Source organism: Poecilia reticulata, chromosome 1 (assembly GCF_904066995.2).
Source record: "Poecilia reticulata chromosome 1, P_reticulata-male-v2, whole genome shotgun sequence".
NCBI lineage: Eukaryota > Metazoa > Chordata > Actinopteri > Cyprinodontiformes > Poeciliidae > Poecilia > Poecilia reticulata.
Genome location: NC_088830.1, coordinates 11,329,772 through 11,346,089, shown reverse-complemented (window position 1 = coordinate 11,346,089; position 16,318 = coordinate 11,329,772). Strand labels below are relative to the sequence as shown.

The window sequence follows — 16,318 nt, the reverse complement described above, 5'->3', positions numbered from 1 at the left end:
GGCGTCTACGTCCTGAACAACAAGCACCGTCTCACCCAGAAAAAGGTACATACCACCGTATCTGAAAATCTAGAAATTGACTGTGTTTGTCTGGTTTTCCTTAACCATAAGTCTTTGGTTGGTTTATTTCTGCACCCTGCAGGTGTGGGACGAGGTAGAGCATCATGACATAGGCTGCACACCAGGTGGTGGGAGCAACAGTATGAATGTGTTCTTTGATGCTGGGCTGGTGTTTGAGTCAAGCACCGCTGCAGGAACCGCCTACAGACAAGGTGAGTTCACTTCAACCAATCTGAATGAAGCTAAATTTGATTCTGTTTAAGAATAAAATAGATTTGCAAAGTGCAGCTACCTTAAACTATACAGTGTCAGGCATGTTTATAGACACGCATGGTAAAGATGAGTGAAAGAGCTTGAAATATATTAACTTTTCGTTGCATAAGTGCAGTCTCACGCTAAAATAACCTCTAATTAATTTCCAGAAGTTAGTAAAACCTTTCAGTACATTTAGTCAGTAAGCATTACCAGAGTAGCATTTGAATATTACTAATACAATGTTGTTACATCCATTGACAACTTAATAGGTGACTTACTCCTTCGTAACGGCCTTGGACCTAAGAGCCTTTTCAGGTTGCATCAAGTTTGAAATATATGTTTTGATTGCATGTTTATATATATATATATATATATATATATATATACTGCTCAAAAAAATAAAGGCAACACTTAAACAACACAATATAACTCCAAGTAAATCAAGCTTCTGTGAAATCAAACTGTCCACTTAGGAAGCAACACTGATTGACCCGACAAGGGTCCCCGTTGTCAATCAGTGTTGCTTCCTAAGTGGACAGTTTGATTTCACAGAAGTTTGACTTACTTGGAGTTATATTGTGTTGTTTAAGTGTTCCCTTTATTTTTTGAGCAGTGTATATACGTATGTGTGTGGGTGTGTGTGTGTGTCTTGTAAAGATGTGGTTTGTGTTCTATTTCAGAAAAAGGCTGCAAGGCAAGCGCCAAAAGGAAAAGATCCACAACTATCATGGAAGTTAGAACTACGCTACGTAAGAAAGTTTTTAGCCAATCAATAACCAAATATTGTGTCATTTGTTAAGCTATCATGGTGTTATGTCTTTCCAAGTTAGATTTATTTGTTCAAACTGCCCTGTTTCTACATGCATGCTGCCTTTTTTAACACATAGCTTTTCTTTGTTTTTCACAGTGAGTCAGTTTAATAATGAGCTGGAGAGAGAATGTTGTTTGGACGGCATGAAGGAAGTCCCACTTTCATACACCTGCGAGGAGCGTAAGGCGTACATTGTGGATGGTCAAGCCTGTGCTGATGCCTTCCTGCAGTGTTGTACTACGATGACAACACAGCTGTCTGAAAGGAGGGAAGAAAACTTCAAATTAGCTCGCAGTAAGAAATGGGAACCAATTGGTGGGGAACAGTATTCTTATTTTCCTAAAAGAAACGTTAATGATCCCATGTGCAAAAACCCTTTAGGTGAGTCTGATGACAGCTACATGGACAGCAATGAAATTGTTTCTCGAACCAAGTTCCCCGAAAGTTGGCTGTGGATTGACATCCAGCTTCCTCGCTGCCCAGCCAACGTCCAGAACTGGTGAGCCATTTGAAACCTGCACAGATCTATTATTCTATAAAAAGATAATTTGGTAATAATTTTATATGCTCGACCTTCATATCTGCTTCTGCTGATCTGTGTTTTAGTGTGGCCACGTCCATGGAGAGAAATGTTCCTCTGCAAGACTCAATCACGACCTGGCAGTTCACCGGCATCAGTCTGTCTCGAACACTTGGTAAAGTTTATAATTTTCCCAACATTTACATTTCTGCTCTCTTTTGGTGTCTTACTTTTTTATTTGTTTCATCTTTAAGGTCTCTGTGTGGGCGAGCCATTGGAAGTTATTGTCCGTAAGGAATTTTTCATCGATCTCCGGCTGCCTTACTCCGCCGTCCGAGGAGAGCAGCTTGAAATTAAAGCGATCCTTCATAACTACAGCCCAGACCAAATAACCGTAAGTTAGAGTTTACAAATTTGGGCTGGGTCGGGCCAAAATAAATTTTTGATGGTCTGGTCGGGCTTCTTTAAATAGCCTGCAAATGCAATACATACGGCACAGAGAAAACAAATCAAGAAATAATGATCTTCTTATTGTAGTCTAAATAGAGGAGTTGATTCTCTGTTTAGGAGAGAAGGAAAGTAAGGTGCAGAGGTTCATTAGATCACAACAAGTTCACTCTGCACAATAACTGCGTGTGTGGCCCCGGCCTGCTCCGCTCCCATCAGTCACACATTCCAGATGATTTGCACTTGACTCACTGGTCACGGCCGACACAATTATATTGATTATATCGAACTGGAAATATTAAACAAAAGCTAAAAATGGGAAAAATGACATTGCTTACTCAAATTATGGTCTAAAAATGAAAGCAGTTGAATTGACTTAGGGCTCAGGTCTATAATTCATGTTAATTAGTCGGCATTATTAACAACAGATCTATGCATAGGTTTACATAAATGTAACCAGCACAACACAAAAGGGTCTGTTTACCCAGAGACAGAAAATGGTCTGTTTTATAGACAAATGGAAGTTAGAACATTTTTTTATGCACTCTAACTGATTACTAAGTGATTACATTTAATTGCTTTTCTCCGTCTTTATCCTGTCCTCAAGGTTCGTGTGGAACTGATTGAGGAAGAGAACGTGTGCAGTGTAGCCTCCAAGCGTGGGAAGTACCGGCAGGAGGTCAGAGTTGGAGCCCAAACTACACGATCTGTACCATTCATCATTATTCCAATGAAGGAAGGAGAGCGTAGCATCGAGGTCAAGGCAGCGGTCAAGGACTCATCCCTTAATGACGGAGTTATGAAGATGCTGCGCGTTGTGGTAAGAGAGACACAGAGCCTTTCTCAGTTAACAGGGCAGACCCCAGACTGGTCAACATTCTCATTTGGACCTATGGAAATCAATTTATTAGCATGTGTGTTGGACAGCCAGGGGACACAAGGGCAAACTGAGAAACCCCAACTTCATGCATGTACTCCATCTGGATCAAGCACTGTGCTTGCCATGAGCAGTTATATAGCATATATATCCATCCATTTTCTTTCACCCTTGTCCCTCAGTGGGGTCAGGAGGAGCTGGTGCCCATCTCCAGCTAACGTTCTGGGCAAGAGGCGGGGTTCACCCTGGACAGGTCGCCAGTCTGTCGCAGGGCAACACAGAGACACACAGGACACACAACCATGCACACACACACTCACTCCTAGGGGCAATTTGGAGAGGCCAATTAACCTGACAGTCATGTTTTTGGACTGTGAGAGGAAACCGGAGTACCCGGAGAAAACCCACGCATGCACAGGGAGAACATGCAAACTCCATGCAGAAAGACCCCAGGCCGGGAATCAAACCCAGAGCCTTCGTGCTGCAGGGCAACAGCTCTACCAACTGCGCCACTGTGCAGCCCCTAGCATATATATAATTTTCGATATTTACAATTAATCGGGTAATCATAAATCGCTCTTCCTTATCTCTCTCCCGTATAAATACACCGGCTGAAACGGTCACCACGCATTTCCAAGAGGAGAAAAACTGTCGTACTCCAAGCATCGCGGCAGATGATTTAAAAATGTGTATTGGTCCCCCAAAAATTGACAAAAACCTGGAGATTTGCAGTTGTGCTGCTAGCACATAAGCAACGACTCACAGGCGGAAATGAGCGCGCTGCCCAACACAAATAGTGGTCCGGCCGGAACACGGTGCGCTAAATAATAAAACATAATTTTACGAATCTTAGAGGTAGATAAATTTTCCTAGAGGAATTTTAATAATCAAGGTATGGAGTCATTCTTGGAATCGTTACAGCCCTACTCTAAAATCGAATACTTATCTGTTCAATATTTATGTATGTTTTTGTTTTTTCTTGTTTTGCTTCGACCTACCAGAACCATGCAATAAATGTTTGTTTCTGATAATTTTTCTATCGTTTCCCAGCCTGAAGGCGTTCTGATTAAAACTGCCCAGATTGTACCTCTAGATCCAGTTAAGAAAGGACAGGGTATGTTCACACATTAGCAATGCTTTAACATTTTCACTGATGTATAGTGGAAATATTTTTCCTAACTGATTCCATGTACTTTTCTACTTTTAGGTGGAGAACAAGTGGAAATCCTGAACAGTAATATTCCCAGGAAAGATTTGGTGCCAAACGCACCAACCAGCACACAAGTTTCTGTGACTGGTGAGTTTCTGTGACTGTTACACCCACATAAATTATACAGAGACAGCTGCTTGAAAATTGACTATCCTATGTCAATTTACCGATTTTATTTTGTGTGTGCAGGCAGAGAACAGGTTTCTGGGCTTGTGGAGAATGCCATTAGTGGTAAATCCATGGGTACTCTGATCTACCAGCCCGGAGGCTGTGGAGAGCAGAACATGATCCACATGACTCTGCCAGTCATTGCAACCACATATTTGGACAAAACCAATCAGTGGGAGGGTGTTGGTTTGAACAAACGTAATGAGGCTCTTCAGCACATAAAAACTGGTAAGGTCACTTGGATGTAAAGAGAAATGGATTTCACTTGAAATGTGTGCTCTTTTGATTGTTGACTAAATGAATAGACTAATAATTTACTATCTTTTTAGGATACAACAACGAGCTAGCGTATCGTAAAGGCGATGGCTCATTTGCTGTGTGGGCTAGTCATGGAAGTAGCACCTGGTAAGGCACTCAGGCTCAATTATATTTTTTGGAGACAATACTTTGCTTCTCAGTATTTGTTCTATATGCAGTTTGATGAACTAAACTATTAATGTTTTTTCTTCTCCACAAGGCTGACAGCATATGTGACCAAGGTGTTTTCTTTAGCTTACAACTTGATAGCAGTGCAAAATGATCACATCTGTGGTGCAGTGAAGTATCTGATCCTCAACGCTCAGCAACCTGATGGCATGTTTAGAGAAGTTGGAAACGTACACCATAGAGAGATGCAGGTTAGTGCACCACTAAATACATTATATATAAATGTGTACACAATAAGTACATTTGTTTTAGATACGTTTTGCTTCTTGGCAAAAAAACCCTGATTCTCCTGGAAGGAGTTGATTTCTGTTGCTGCCGTCCCACAGCAGAGTGTGACCAAACTAGCATGAGAAAAAAGTGCCAGGCTGTTGGATACTGAGGCCATAGTTATTTTAAAGAATTGTTAAATATTTTAAGCTAAGTCTTGCTTTTGTTTTTATTTTTATCATCCTATGCAATTAAATTAATCATCATATTATGAAGCTTTATTACAAAACCCCCCCAAAAAAACCAATTCAAATTCCTTTACTTAATGTCATAAGTTTGTTTCCTCCATTAACATTTTCGGAAACTTATGATTTTCATCTAAAACAAAACCCCTTGTTTTCTTCCTTGGACCATGATAAGGGAATATTTTACCTGACATGTTAGTGTTTGTATTTGTGCTTATTCAGGGTGATGTGCTTGGCGGAGACTCGGATGCTTCTATGACGGCCTTCTGCCTCATTGCCATGCAGGAATCACGCACAATATGCGGAGCAACTGTAAATGTGAGTACCTCGACCTTGTCATTCCTGTGAGAAATCAACTCTGTGACGTTGGTGAACAGGAGGGAGTATCAAAGGTTTATGCTTTCACACTGATATCCTCTATCTCGATGGCTTCCCAACAAACCATTACATTCCCATGTTCTCCTTTTCATTTCCCAGAGTCTTCCATCCAGTATAGAAAAAGCCGTCACCTACCTCGAGAGACGTCTCCCCAACCTCGCCAACCCTTATGCCGTCGCCATTACATCATACGCTCTGGCCAATGAAAACAAACTTAACCGGGAAATCCTCTACAAGTTTGCTTCTCCTGGTATTTGCACTGCCCATCTTGTGGAAATTGCAATTTATAAAGTGTGTCAGAAATATTTTATATTTTTACAACAACAAAAAAAAGTTTTTGTTTTTCAGAGTTAAACCACTGGCCCATACCTGGAAAAAAGACATTCACACAAGAGGCAACAGCTTATGCTCTCTTGGCTCTGGTCAGAGCTCAGGTGAGTAGAGCCATTGTTATTTGTTCATTGTGACTTTGAAGGACAAAGTTTTCAACGTCTATTGAAAAAATTCACACTTGCTTTAACATCTTTCTTTGTTCCTTCTAGTTCTTTATGCAGAGTTTCTAAAAGCGGGTACTATCCTATCACTGGTGAATTCAATTTACAGGTTTCAGGTTAAATGATTTAGGAGAAGTAATGCTAAATCTGTAGCATGCTCAAAAATGAATCTCTGCCATCAAAAACTTAAAATCAAAAGGTTTTTTTCAATTTGGGGCAAACGCTTCAGACAGATATGTTCAGGACTGTAGAGTGGTGGAGCTGCTTGTTGAGCTATGCTGTTTGAAATCCCATCCATCCATCCATCCATCCATCCATCCATCCATCCATCCATCCATCCATCCATCCATCCATCCATCCATCCATCCATCCATCCATCCATCCATCCATCCATCCATCCATCCATCCATCCATCCATCCATCCATCCATCCATCCATTTTCTTTACACCTTTGTTCCTTAGTGGGGTCGGGAGGGTTGCTGGCGCCCATCTCCAGTTAACGTTCCAGGCGAGAGGTGGGGTTCACCCTGGACAGGTCACCAGTTTGTCACAGGGCGCTGTTTGAAATAGTTGAAGGGAAAGAGGACAATACATATACCAAATGTACTAATATGTAAATTGAGGCTAACGCATGAGTGTGTGTGAGTATGGATCCACGGATACATATATTTAGACATGTGTAAACGCAGTTAAGATGGAATATTAATTAATTTATGTATTTTTATTTAATAATGAGGGTCCTTCTGAAAATATAGTATGAATTTATGGGGTAGGACTTCATAAGTTTCTTGCGTCTTCCTACTTTTCGAGCATGATAAGATTACTGTGGTTCAAAAATATGTCTCTTTTGCATTCTTTGTTCATGTGTTTGACTTTACACTTCTATCATGTTTGAAAAAAAAAATTTAATAAATGTAGCACAAACTGCTTTGTGAGTTCAGTGCATTGATTAAGAAAATAACCAAGTAAAGACGGCATTGAAATTATGCAGCCTATGTAGAGAAAGCATTGCTGGTTGAAGACAGAATTTAACCTCAACTACTGTGCTGAATTGTTCTGATTGTTGGCGGACAGGATACAAACTGATTATTAGTAGTCACTTAAAAAAAAGCAACAAAAGTACAAGTACTACGCATTGCAGGCTCAAATGATCTCGGTTTCTTTCACTGTAGGGCTTTGAAGATGCACGGCCTATCGTTAGATGGTTTACCCAACAACAGTTTGTCGGTGGAGGTTACGGATCAACACAGGTAGCTTCTAAACTTCCAGACTTTTTCTTAGGGAAATATTACTTTCCCTAGTTAAACTGAATTTTTTCTTAATTCTTCTCATTTGTAATTTTTCTACCTTCCCAGGCCACCATTATCGTGTACCAGGCCGTGGCAGAGTACTGGACCAAAGCTAAAGAACCAGAATATGATCTGAACGTTGACATCTTGTTGCCGGGCAGATCAAAGCCTGACAAGTTCAACTTTAACAGAGAAAATCAGTTCGCCACAAGAACATCTAAAGTGAGATCACAACCTCCTTTTTTTTATACTTTGTGTATTTTTATGATTTGCTTTTTCCTAAATTACAAATTAACATTTCGACAGCTTAATGACATCAACCAGGATGTGAAAGTTACTGCCACAGGAACGGGAGAAGCAACAGTGAAAGTAAGTAAAAATTTTTTGTTAATTCCAGATGTTTGTTTTTTAGCATTATTCAAACTGTGAACCATAAAACTAAGTTGGAAAATATTAATATTCTTAATATTACAGATGGTTTCGCTTTATTATGCCATTCCTAAAGAAAAGGAAAGTGACTGCCAGAAGTTTAATCTCTCTGTCCAACTAATCCCAGGTAATTTTTTATTAATTTGTTCTGTTTTTGTTATTCTCCATTCCATTCATGTGATTTGTTTAAAAAAAAAAAAAAGCATACTTTATATGGATTTAATTTGCTTCTTCAGAAAAAGAGACAGACGATGGCAAGATTTACATGCTTAGGATCGATGTTCTGTAAGTACAGCACACCACACTTCAGCTTGTGTTAAAAAAGGTCTGTGAAATTATTAAAAATTTCTCTCAACGTTGTGAACAAAGGTATAAGGACAGGAACAGTGACGCAAAAATGACGATCCTAGACATTGGCCTGCTCACCGGATTCACTGTTGACACAAAGGACCTGGACGCGGTAAGAGTTCGAACGAGAAACCTACGGCTGAATCCAGATATTTACATACAGTGTATAAAACGATGCAACTTTTTTAATTATTTCTCACATTAAAGCAAACTAAGCTCTTCCTGGTTTAGGTCAGTTTTGGATATCCAAATTATTTCTGTTTGCTAAATGCCAGAATGATGTGAGAATTGTCATGTGTACTCTGAAGCGTTAACTTTGCTGCTCTAAAACCATTTTTTTAAACTAACTTGGGAGTATAAGTTGGGTTGCTGTGCATCTAGGAGACTAACTTGATGTTTTAACTTGATGGTTGATGTCTTGAGATGTTGCGTCAATTTTTCAAAATAAGACTGAATGACACTGTCATTAACATGACATAACACCCGTTATGAACATGACGGCGTTTTCATGAATGTTTGACCGTTTTCAAGAAGTGTCATTTGGAAAATAATGACATTTTAATTCAAAGTTACATTAAAAGTTACCTTAAAGGTCCATTAAAATTGACAGTTTTGCATTAAAAGCATCATTATTTACCAAATGACTCTTCATGACAACAGTCATAACCTTTCATGAAGACTCCTTTGTGTTCATAACAGGTGCTACATCATGTTTATGACAGTATTATGTCTGTCTTATGCACAACCGTTCAAATGAAGTTTTATCAAAAGTTCTCAAAACAATTCTCAAAAGAAATCTTCCTCATAATTATAGCATGTAGCAAATCTATTGAATTTTGTTAATAATCAAAACAGGAAATGTGTTTAATCTGATTTAAGCACATTTTTAACTTATTTTACATTTGAACTACACACCACAGTTTGGGATATTGTCCATTTCGTAGCTTAAAGTATGACTCAGGCCACATGTTTGTGTGTGCAGTTGTCTAAAGGACGCGCCCGCATCATTTCAAGGTATGAGATGAACACAGTTCTGTCTGAAAGAGGCTCACTCATCATCTATCTGGACAAGGTAAATAATTCAACCTTCTCTTCTTTTTTTTTCTTTACTACATGTTGGATTATTCATTAGTGTTCCTCACTTATTTTGAAATCTCTCACCAGGTTTCACACACACGACCAGAGGAGATCAGCTTTAGGATCCATCAAAAATTAAAAGTTGGCGTCTTACAACCAGCAGCCGTGTCTGTGTATGAGTACTATGAGCGTAAGTTTAAAAGGGATGGGCTATAGTTTTTTTATCTTAACCTGCTCAGCTGCGCATTTCTTGTAAGCTCAGTTTTACTCTACAAAATTATTTTTCTGATGCTTTAAATTTATATAAATATCCATGTTCCCACTTACCTAACCTGCTGCTGTGCCAGAATTTCTCTGTTGTGGGACAATAAGGGATATATTTACTTTATTCTATTCTTTTCTAAGAATACATTTGTTTTAAATATGTGGGTTATTTTCCCTTTTCTATTTTAGAAACACCTTGTGTGAAATTCTACCATCCAGAGAGGAAAGGAGGAAAACTGCTCCAGCTCTGTAGGGATAATGAATGCTCCTGTGCAGAAGGTAAACAAGAATAGTTTGCACGAGGATTTTAGGTTGGAAGAACACACGGTTTACTTCCCAAAAGCTGACATTTTTCTGAAAAAGTTAGCAAAATCGCCCTTTTTAATGTAAAAATCACACTTTGCTGTATCAAATTTTGTTACACATTTGACACAAAGCGATGCAAGTTTGTGAAGTGGAAGAAAAAGAAAAAGAGTCAATTAGTTGATTTAAAATATCTGAAATATTTATATCATGCAGTAGCCAGCGTGTGTATTTTGCCCCCTTGTTTTCAATTACCCCTAAATAAAACACACTGCTATTTTTATCCCTATGACGTATGAAGGCCTCAGTAGTCTGACCAAGATATTAGTGAAGTAATAGCAAAGACCAAACATTATTAATGACAAAAAGTACTGCTCACAGTTAGAAGCTGTGCAGATCCGCATCGCAGATGGCAGAATCTGTTCATATGACCAATTAAAAGTCATTAACTACCTCATTTTAATGAAGAATGGGACATTAAAGTCACTGTTGAAAGAAAGCCAAAAGATTCTCATTTTATGTTTGCCATAAGCCATGTAGGAAACTTTGGAAAGACGTCGATGGAGAGGTTCTTGTTAGATGACAAAAAAATTGAAGTTTTTGGCCTGCATGCATGCAAAAATCTTTGTGTGGGAAAAAATGAACGTCGCACATCATCCTGCACACACCATCTCCACTTTGAAGCTTCAATCTGCAGAAAAGCTTTTCTTGGTCATAGATACAAAATATTGAATGTACTATTGAGGGTTCTAATAATTGTGTAAACCATGTGCAAAATATTTCCAGTTTTATACTATTCTACATATATTTGAATAAAAAGCTTGGACATTTTCACAATCAACATAGTTTTGCTAGTAATTACAACATTACTTCTGCTTTATGCATACCTTCATTTTTATTAGTAGTCCTCTTTAAAATGTCGCTCTTTCATAGGTCTGCAACATACATGAACAGAATCTCTTGTGTCACTTTTTAGAGAATTGCAGTATGCAGAAAAAGGGTCAGATTAACAACGATGAGCGCACAGCTAAGATCTGCGAGAGCACGGAGACCAGCAAGATAGAGTTTGGTAAGAAACAGCAGCCATGAAAATGTCCAACAAAAGAAGACGTACTTTTTTTTAAGTTGGAGCAATGCACGATGACGAGATCTCAAACCTGTACATTGTCTGCCCACAGCGTACAAAGCTATGGTGGAAACGAGTAACTTTGACTTGTCTACAGACTTGTACACGATGCGCATAGTGCAAGTTATTAAAGAAGGTGGGTATTGAACTCTGTGAAGGGCCATGAGTTGGATTTTTAAGTTGTTGTGTATCAAGTCCTTCAGTGACATGAAGATCCTCACTTGCTTTGTCTTCTTGTTCTACAATTTGACCACAGGAAGCACGGATGTTGGTCCTGCTGGTAAGCTGCGCTCATTCCTCAGTTATCAGCACTGCAGAGAAGCTTTGAGTCTGGAAAAGGGCAAAACTTACCTCATCATGGGATCATCCAAAGACATTCACAGAGACGACCAGAAGCAAACGTAAGTTGTTGCTCGTGTAAGGGGATCGTTTAAAATCATCACTGCTCTTTAAAAGCCAACGTTCTGGTCAGAGAACTAAACATAAAAAATATCCTGAACGCAATTGGGAAGTTTGAGCTAATTTGTAAGGTTTTTTTTGTTTGTTTTTTTTTAAGGGTAGACTAACAATAAAACTTACAATTGATCATTTTTGATCAATTAATCAAGGAATTACACAACTTTACATGTAAATGACCTCTTATCCATACAGAGTGTGTGAACATTGACCCAAACTAAGGGACAAACAAATGACCCGTAGCATGTTGCAGAGACGCCATAAGCTCCTTGTTGCCGTTAACTAGCTGCCATAAAGTTGCATCTCAATTATTAAATAATATGAAGCTCATTTAGCTTTTGATCTGGATGCAGAAAATATACTTACTTTGACTTTTCGTGTGTATGTGTGTGTGTGTCTCCCTGCTCCTCTTAGGTTCCAGTATGTGCTCGGGGAGAGGACCTGGATTGAGTACTGGCCGTCAGATGCGGAGTGCCAGAGCAATGAACATCGACCTACCTGCATGGGCATGGAGGAGATGGTCGAACAGTTCACTACTTTTGCATGTCAGCAGTAACTGAACTCAAGAAAACAATGGTCATGTATCCAATAATGTTTTTTTGCAATGTTTGTAAAGGTTGTGCAGAGTGGGCTGTATAAGAGCTAAAATAAAAATGTATTAATCCAAATCTGACGTTCTCTTTTGTCTGAGTCTTGACTTTTGATGCTTGCATACAGGACATGTTTCATATATGTTTTCTCTTTGTCCTTTCACTTGACTTATTCATGTTCTTAGTGGTTTATTTATATGTCTCATGTCTGAAAAATTATGACACATTCTTTAATGCAATATTATTACTTTAATAATATTAAAGTAATAAGCAACGCTGAACAAACAGGCAAAGCTACAACTGGTACAACAGGTGTTACCAACTGCACCAGTAGTGAAACAAGTCAGCGTTGGGCCGGGGGGCGGGGCCAATTACCGGGCCCCTAACGAATCACCGGGCCCCTTACGTGCACTGCTGGAAACTGTTGAGCAGTGGGGAGGGGGGGTTGTGCCGCGTATGTCTTGATTTTTACCCAGGAAGCATTTCGGCTAAACCGTGAGTGAAACAGCCATTGGGGCTGACTAGTATGTATTCCATTCGGGAAGGTAACTAACATTTAATACACCTTTCTCAACTGGCGAGGGCACACTTTCTCCGTCTATAATCAGACATTTAAGCGACCTGAAACCATTCCTCCCTACCTGGCACCTCCAGAACCGGGCCCCCATACGGTCCGGCTCGGGGAGGGGGCAGCCGCCCACCCAGCCCGGCGCCTGAACCGCACCACTGTGCGGCCAGTGTTTCTTATTTTTTTTCTTTTGCTGCATTAATAAAGCTTGGATCAGTCTGATAGTTATTTTTGTAATCAGGACTCAAGTCCCCTCCACTCTCCCCTTCTGCACGTGCCTTGAACACATGGACCGCTTCCTGACAGACAAACAGTTGTCTACAACACATACAGGCACGTGCAGGGCGGGGGGGCGGGGCAGTGGCGGAGCCAGAGGGGGGGTCAGGGGGGCCAGTGGCCCCCCTGTCATCTGATTGGCCCCCCTAGTGGCCCCCCCAGATGACTGACATGTAACAGCGCCAGGTTATTCCTGCACATTATTTGGAATCATTCTAAGCCAACCTAATATCTAAAGAAGAAAAACAATAATAAATATATCAAAAGAAAATGTATAAAACTTTATATAAGTCCATGTGACATAAATAAATAGATTTTTATCAGGCGCGATACCAGCCTCCTTTGTACTCATAACAACAAGCTGATATTCTTGTCCTGGGTGTTTCAGTTATGCTGCGCTGTGGTGCAACTCAAAGGCTAAAGCACTTCATACCTGTTGGTGATGGTAAAACACCAATAAGTTATTTATTGATCCTCCGCAAAAAAGAGAAAAAAACGAAGAGGGGCCGACAATGTTCCTAGTTTGGAGCAGAGGTGGCGCTACAGTTTTTTTCGTTGTCCGTCAAAGAAAAAAATAATTTTATTTCCAATTTGTAGTCATCAAACGAAACATTTATTATTTCTCTGCTAGAACGTTTTTGAAATCAGGTAACATTTCACGAAATGACGTGATTAGAAGACAACAGAACTCTGATCGGTTCCTGATCCCGCATCACTTCCCTCAGCGGGAGAAAAACCCCGCAGAAGCGGATCAGCTGCTGGACGCTCCAAAGTCTCTGGTCCGTTAAAGCGTCCAGATCAGAGGTGATTCTCTGACTGATATTGTTCTTAGTCTGATTAATAATGAGCTCCACGATGTTTTCTGTGTGTAAAGTTGAAACTGTCTGCGCACCAAGTGGTCAGCTGATCACAGTCTGGACAGAAACCAGCGAACTGCTCTCTGTTCTTATCAAGACGAGGCTGAGGAGGGAATCTGACATGTTAACTAGTTTTTACTGGTTTTGTTTTTAAAACACCATTAACATAAGCAGTGTAACTATATATTGTATATTTGGCGTTTGTCATCTCATGTGTGATTAATTGGAGCGTAACGGTGGAGCATTTAAGCGCATTTATTGCCCAGCGCACTGCGCTTGTTTCTGCCTAACGGATCTGCACTTTAATTTCTTTCCTCTCTCAACAGTCAGCTGTTATTCCTCGACATAAACTACAATAAGTAGATCACATTCTCTTTAGGTTTTCTCTGTGTGCTGCAAACTCATTAAATGTAAACTCATTAGAAGCCCGAGCACCATCAGGCAAATAATTCTGGTCCGACCCGGACTATTTTTAGCTGTCAAATTACCTGTCACAACAGAGCTTCCTAACCAAGGTGTAACTCATCAACACGCTGTCAGCTCTCGGTCAGAAAGACGCATTTAGTTCAGTGTCCATGAGATGATATTCAGAAAGGATCTTTTATTTGATTGATTTTAGTTGCCTCTGCGATGAACTCTTTGCCTAAAGTCTATCATGTCTCCATGTGCTCCAGTCAAAGGTGTTAATTATAACATGTCAAATGACAGAGGGGCCTAAAAACTAACCAAATATTCAGTTTGGTTTTTTTAAAAAATTATTTATATGTGCACACACACATTTAAAATTTTGCCCCCCCAGAGGTAGTCCTGGCCCCCCCTTCGCCCCCCCAACTTTAAAAGTCTAGCTCCGCCACTGGGGCGGGGGGGGGGGGGGGGGGGGGGGGGCTAGGGGTCTTGAGCACCTGCCTCTTTTGCTCCTTGCCCCCAAGTGACCTTTTGGTCAATTTATTTTCTTTATTATTATTTATTTTATTTATTTCCTAAGCCCTCTGACACATAACATGTACTAATTTATTTGGTTTTGTGTTAGTTTAATTTGTTGTTGCTTTTTTTCAATAAAAATCACACAATAAGCCCTCCTGTCATCTTGTTACCTTTGACCTTTTGCCCATGACGCATGACGCAGTTGCCTCTCGCATAGTGAGTTAGGCGGCTAACTGGAGCTCAACGTAGCGAACGTTCCAGATTACAGAACAGCTTTTAGTGAATTAAAAAAAAACATTTTTGTTGAATAAAGTAGAGTAGACTTGCTACTTGTCAGATAACGTATTGTTTCTGCTTCAGCTCGGAGTCACAGTTTTATCAGAGAGGTCATGAAATACAACAGACACTGACAGGCCTCTGCGTCTGCCTTTCTCTGAAGAACTACTGAGCGGGAGGAGAAGCCAGGTGAGGAAAAACTGTTCTTATCTATCGATTCAGTGTTTTTATCACACAGACTTTAGGCTGCTGTTGTTGTGCTATTAGCTAGCTGATAGCTAACGACTTTGCTAGCAAAGCAAGGTAACTAAAATGCTTCTTCCCAGTATCGTTAATGATATCAGTCATTATTCAGTATTGCTTATGCAATAGGGGGCACATCGCCCTTCCAAAACCTATTATCTCTATAATGGATATATGTCTTCTAATTTCTTTTGCTGCATAATGTACATGGCATTACTAGCGTTAGGTAAATGTATCTTGAAAGAGAATAGCTAATATGTTAAGATGTACTAAATCTAGTAATTATCTCACAATTTGTAATTTATCATTGTTTATTCAACTCTGAAAGCTGTGTGACTTTAATATTCTGCCCTAAAGTGCGGCTAGATGTGCCCTTTTTTTGAGCACCTGCCCCTTTAGTGGTCTCTGCACGGCACTGCACACATATTCATTCTCACATGTTCTTACATTTATTTGTAAGACATTTTATTGAAAACCTGTAAAATTAAGATTGTTTCCCCTTTCTTCTGTGATTTAGACAAAATGTGATTCATCAAAAAATGTTTGTAAGCCAATTTTTTTCAGTCTTTAAACTACAATAATCTGCAACTTAATGTGAAGAAGTTCAAAAATGTTTGGTTTTCCAGTTCCTCTGAGTTTTTGGTTCATTCTTCACATTTGCACAACTGGAGCATTTCTTAAAACAATTACAACAAACCCAAAATCTAGCTAACCTGTACAATGGATTCAGAACAACTGGAACTAATTCAGAATGAATGGCTCGTTCCTCCAAAGCAGCTCTTCATGTCAGTGAACTTGTCATCAAAATGAAAAGTCCTGACACAACGACAATAACATCAGGGAATGCTGAAACTGATCAGACACACAAACGTTTCCAAAAAAAAAGATAAATAAATGCAAGACAATGACAGATATTGGCAACTAGTTAAACATTTATGCTTGCCATTTAAATATTTACTTAGCAATTGCACTAAATATAAAATGTACTAATTATTCAGCTCAAAGCTAAATATTTACCTAGTAAATAATATTTATCTTGCTACCTAGTTATTTTAGCTGAAAGCTAAATGTTTAGCTTCCTCGGATCTTCTCCAAAGACAGAAAAGGTTTGAGTGTTTGTCCATTTCATGTTTA

At 39.5% G+C, this 16,318-nt stretch overlaps 1 protein-coding gene across 1 annotated transcript in view; it reads left to right on the top strand.

Annotated features, from left to right (window-relative positions):
- LOC103475608 (complement C3) overlaps positions 1 to 12,123 on the top strand; it is an 18,223-nt gene extending 6,100 nt beyond the window's left edge. The window contains exons 15-43 of the mRNA XM_008427786.3: positions 1 to 45; positions 143 to 272; positions 996 to 1,064; positions 1,223 to 1,420; positions 1,508 to 1,625; positions 1,733 to 1,821; positions 1,901 to 2,040; positions 2,701 to 2,913; positions 4,021 to 4,084; positions 4,178 to 4,267; positions 4,370 to 4,576; positions 4,678 to 4,753; positions 4,866 to 5,025; positions 5,509 to 5,604; positions 5,764 to 5,914; positions 6,013 to 6,098; positions 7,331 to 7,408; positions 7,514 to 7,669; positions 7,754 to 7,816; positions 7,922 to 8,003; positions 8,113 to 8,161; positions 8,246 to 8,336; positions 9,207 to 9,296; positions 9,389 to 9,491; positions 9,755 to 9,844; positions 10,845 to 10,937; positions 11,047 to 11,130; positions 11,251 to 11,395; positions 11,865 to 12,123. The exon at positions 1 to 45 is cut by the window's left edge and continues 111 nt beyond it. Of these exons, the coding sequence (XP_008426008.2) occupies positions 1 to 45; positions 143 to 272; positions 996 to 1,064; positions 1,223 to 1,420; positions 1,508 to 1,625; positions 1,733 to 1,821; positions 1,901 to 2,040; positions 2,701 to 2,913; positions 4,021 to 4,084; positions 4,178 to 4,267; positions 4,370 to 4,576; positions 4,678 to 4,753; positions 4,866 to 5,025; positions 5,509 to 5,604; positions 5,764 to 5,914; positions 6,013 to 6,098; positions 7,331 to 7,408; positions 7,514 to 7,669; positions 7,754 to 7,816; positions 7,922 to 8,003; positions 8,113 to 8,161; positions 8,246 to 8,336; positions 9,207 to 9,296; positions 9,389 to 9,491; positions 9,755 to 9,844; positions 10,845 to 10,937; positions 11,047 to 11,130; positions 11,251 to 11,395; positions 11,865 to 12,006 (3,198 nt within the window). The 3' untranslated portion in view covers positions 12,007 to 12,123. The remainder of the gene's footprint in view (positions 46 to 142; positions 273 to 995; positions 1,065 to 1,222; positions 1,421 to 1,507; positions 1,626 to 1,732; positions 1,822 to 1,900; positions 2,041 to 2,700; positions 2,914 to 4,020; positions 4,085 to 4,177; positions 4,268 to 4,369; positions 4,577 to 4,677; positions 4,754 to 4,865; positions 5,026 to 5,508; positions 5,605 to 5,763; positions 5,915 to 6,012; positions 6,099 to 7,330; positions 7,409 to 7,513; positions 7,670 to 7,753; positions 7,817 to 7,921; positions 8,004 to 8,112; positions 8,162 to 8,245; positions 8,337 to 9,206; positions 9,297 to 9,388; positions 9,492 to 9,754; positions 9,845 to 10,844; positions 10,938 to 11,046; positions 11,131 to 11,250; positions 11,396 to 11,864) is intronic.
- Positions 12,124 to 16,318: the final 4,195 nt, after the last annotated feature.